This window comes from Alosa alosa, chromosome 21 (assembly GCF_017589495.1).
Source record: "Alosa alosa isolate M-15738 ecotype Scorff River chromosome 21, AALO_Geno_1.1, whole genome shotgun sequence".
In the NCBI taxonomy this organism is placed as follows: Eukaryota; Metazoa; Chordata; class Actinopteri; order Clupeiformes; family Clupeidae; genus Alosa; species Alosa alosa.
This window is the reverse complement of record NC_063209.1, coordinates 18,401,315-18,405,262: the sequence shown is the minus strand read 5'-3', so window position 1 is coordinate 18,405,262 and position 3,948 is coordinate 18,401,315. Positions and strand designations below refer to the sequence as shown.

The following is a 3,948-nucleotide window of genomic DNA, read 5'->3' as shown; positions in this document are numbered from 1 at the left end:
GAAAGTGGTTCAGGCTCTCATCACATCAATTAACTAACTAACTTTATTAAAGTGTTCTAAGAAGCACCATTGGAATGATTATTAGATGTAACCAATACTTTATGTAGTTGAGCTTTATGCTCCAAATGATCGAGACACTCATTGTGATATTTAACAATGTGAACAAATCTAGTCTTGTAAGATCTGAACATTTCCTATTCAGTTCAGAGTGTGTTTGATATCTACAGTATGACATGCGTGAATGCGAATGTTGCGTCGACTTGGCGTGCGCTAGGACCTGGGTGCGCAGCCACACTGACTGTATAAGTAAGCGCGCTAATCAGCAGGCTGTCAGTGTCAGAGCAGGGACCTCCAAGGTACACAAGGTGCACGAGTGGACGCGAAACCTCTCACGGTACCACAGGCAGCGAAACCCCGTGCACCCTCATTCAGGCTCCCAGTAACAGATCGCGTACTGCGCGCCGACCTGCCTCACCACAAAACTTCTCCGGGTCTCATCCGCACCCAACGGTTCCTCTAGCCAGCGCGGCTGACTCCGGTACTGCTACAAACTGGATTCCCGGAGTTCATCACCATGTCTGGCGGGTTTTAGATACTCCATGGAGCAGCCCAACCTCTACGAGGTCGCTCCACGACCCCTCCTGCCTAACCTTGGACACAACCAGCAAGGCGCCTTCTGCTACAAAGACCCTGCGTCCGGCGGAGACCTCGGTGACATCTACGAGAACGAGAACTCCATCGACATCACAGCCTACATCGACCCAGCAGCTTTTAACGACGAGTTCCTCGCCGATTTATTTCACAACAGCTCCAAACAAGAGAAGCTCAAGCTGGCGAGCGGGGACTACGACTACCCGCACGGGCACGGTGCCCAGGGCGCACCGGGACAACAGACACAAGTGTACGGCTGCATGACGTACATGGACTCCAAGCTGGAACCCATCTACGACAACCCACCTGCACGCATGAGACCCTTGGCGATTAAACAAGAGCCACATGAAGAAGAAGACCTCGGCCACGCGATGCCATCCACCTACCACCACGCGCAGATGCACCCGCACTCGCAACATCTGCCTCACCTCCAATACCAAATCGCGCACTGCGCGCAGACGACCATGCACCTTCAGCCGGGTCACCCGACTCCTCCCCCGACCCCGGTTCCGAGTCCGCACCATCAGCAGAGCGGGCTGCCTGGCGGAGGGATGAAGATGATGGGCGCGAGTGACCGGGGGAAGTCCAAGAAAAACGTCGACAAGAACAGCGCTGAGTACCGGCTGCGGCGGGAGCGGAACAACGTCGCTGTGAGGAAGAGCCGGGACAAGGCGAAAATGCGCAACGTGGAGACGCAACAAAAGGTGATAGAGTTGTCGTCGGACAACGATAGACTACGGAAACGGGTGGAACACCTCACCCGGGAACTGGAGACTTTACGAGGAATCTTCAGACAGCTGCCCGACGGATCGTTCGTCAAGTCTATGGGGAACTGTGTCTAGGGATGGACTTTGGACTTTGCTGGACTAATAGTGGTCGGACGGTGGGTGACGAACGGCTGGATCTACTCACCGTGGCAGACCTTTAAACCTTAAACTGTTTAAAAAGCAGGCAGCTGTTGGTTTATCTGTGTGCCTTTTGTAAGAAAAAAACAATAAGCTCATCATCTCCATAATTTTAAACAGTGGACTAATTCTTACGATGCGTCCTATGTCAGATTGTGCGCTAGCTACGCTGACCTGTAAGAGCAGCTAAAATAGGACATCATTTTACAGTGCAAGTCCTATCTCATGTTTCAAATAGATGCCTTCTTGTTAAACTGTACCTTTGTTGCTGGAGCTGTATAATTGTTATGTGCACAAGGCTTTGCCTTTACTGTGTAATAGAGAAGGTGGTATAGTTTTCATAAGTCAGAGATGCCTTTTTTTTCAGAAACGAAAACAGACTATTTGGGGACGAGTTCATAAAACCACGTCACTAAAGTCACTGAAAAGCAGCAGGTCTTTACTGTTGTATACCTTTCGCACCAGCAGTTTGTATGCACTAAATGTCGTACAGAACGACCACATCAAGCAACCATACAAGTTCGGGTACTGATCTGGAGGCGACTGCTCGCACTCCCCAGCCCGGGTTTATACGCTGAAAAATAATATTGTATTAAAATGTGAAAGAGTTAGAGTGATAGCTTACTGTCTTGTCGGGTTGATTTGTAACAAATGTTGAAAATGCCTCTGATTTCGCAGAGAAATGTGGTGTGTGTCTTAGTCGATCAGATCTGTATTTTTGTAAGAAAATGACACGAGTGCCTTGACTATGCTCTCACTCTACACTCATCGTCTCAACTGGGTGGTTTTTGTCATTCGAAACATTCACAGCCTAAACGAAGCACTTTTCCTACCCATGCCATATTTGTGAATACAATATAACAAATGTTTCAGTTACTTTTTAATTGTTAAATGAAACTTATATTTTAACAAATATAATAAAAGAGCTATTCCCCTTATCCATCTGACATCATGTTTTATTTAAAAGTTTATTGCTGTTCTTCATCGCTATTATTACTATAAAACATTTTTTAAAAATTCAGTCATGCATGCCATAGTCTGAAAATGCATCAGAAGATTTGCTTGCAAGCTTGTTATAGGCTATGTACGAGTGCAGTCTTCGGTCTTCTGTGCAAAGGATGTTGGCCGCTAGGGGGCACTGGTTAGACAGACAGTTTGAGCAGGATTATACGATTAACACGATTTGCCATGATTTTAATGTTTGTCCACAAAACCACCACAAACATTTTTATTACTGTTTTAACAAATTAACAAAATGAAAAAACAAAACAAGTTCCAGTCCTCAGTGCATGAGCAGTGCCTGTTATACTTGGTCGTTGGGAGCAGGCAAGTGTGCAGCCAACCTGCCTCGTCATGCCGTCAGCCTGCTCTGTGCAGAACACTACCATAGACCCCTAGTGTGTGTGTGTGTGTGTATCAGTCCTCCTCTGTGCAGAACTCTACCATCGACCCCTAGTGTGTGTGTGTGTGTATCAGTCCTGCTCTGTGCAGAACACTACCATAGACCCCTAGTGTGTGTGTGTATCAGTCCTGCAGAGGCCCCGATCTCCCAGTTCCTCTGTCAGTGTATGCAGAGCTGATGCAGAAAAACAACTCTCTCTCACACACACACACACACACACACACACACACACTCTCTCTCTCTCTCTCTCTCTCTCTCTCTCTCTCTCTCTCTCTCTCACACACACACAAACACTGCACACACACACCATATTGCAGAGACAGGAAGCGAGGAATGCCCCCCTTTTCCACCAGAGGAATAGATCTTTGTCTTTAAACAGCCAATAGGAGTATTGGGGCCTTTCTGAGTGTCCTGAGAGGCGACTGAATCTGTATGGAAGGGCTGACTCTCAGTTCCAATTGATTAAGTTTTATGTACTTGGAAGAGAGAGTTAGTGAGTGTATGTGTGTATGTATGTGTGTGTGTGTACTGAATGGATTTGGACCTCTGACTGAGCAGGTGAGGCTGTATCAGTGGCTTAGTATAGGTCTCTGTGTGTGTGTGTGTGTGTGTGTGTCTGCGTGCGTTTGTGTGTCCTGTGTGTGTGTGTGCGTGCGTGCGTGTGTGTATGTGTGTGTGATTTCTGACTGTATCAGTGGCTGAGTATTGACCGGCTCAGTGGTCAGTGGCCTGACCTGGTCAGTCACGGGCTGATGGAGTTAGGAATCACACACACACACATACACACACACACAGGCTGATGGAGTCAGCAGAGTAGCTCAAGCCTCAGCCATTGATCTTCAGCAAGACACAATGTCATCAACCGCCACTGATATCATCACAGTATCTCTCTCTCTCTCTCTCTCTCTCTCTCTCTCTCTCTCTCACACACACACACACACACACAGTACATCTCATTTCAGCCCTAAACACAGATAGCTGAAACATACA

The 3,948-nt window shown here is 47.5% G+C and overlaps 1 protein-coding gene across 1 annotated transcript; it reads left to right on the top strand.

The window, feature by feature from the left end:
* The first annotated feature begins 341 nt into the window (after positions 1-341).
* On the top strand, positions 342-2,494 carry cebpa (CCAAT enhancer binding protein alpha). Its single transcript, XM_048231397.1, has one exon. It carries the CDS (start codon positions 600-602, stop codon positions 1,491-1,493), a length of 894 nt encoding a protein of 297 aa, XP_048087354.1. The 5' UTR covers positions 342-599; the 3' UTR covers positions 1,494-2,494.
* Positions 2,495-3,948: the final 1,454 nt, after the last annotated feature.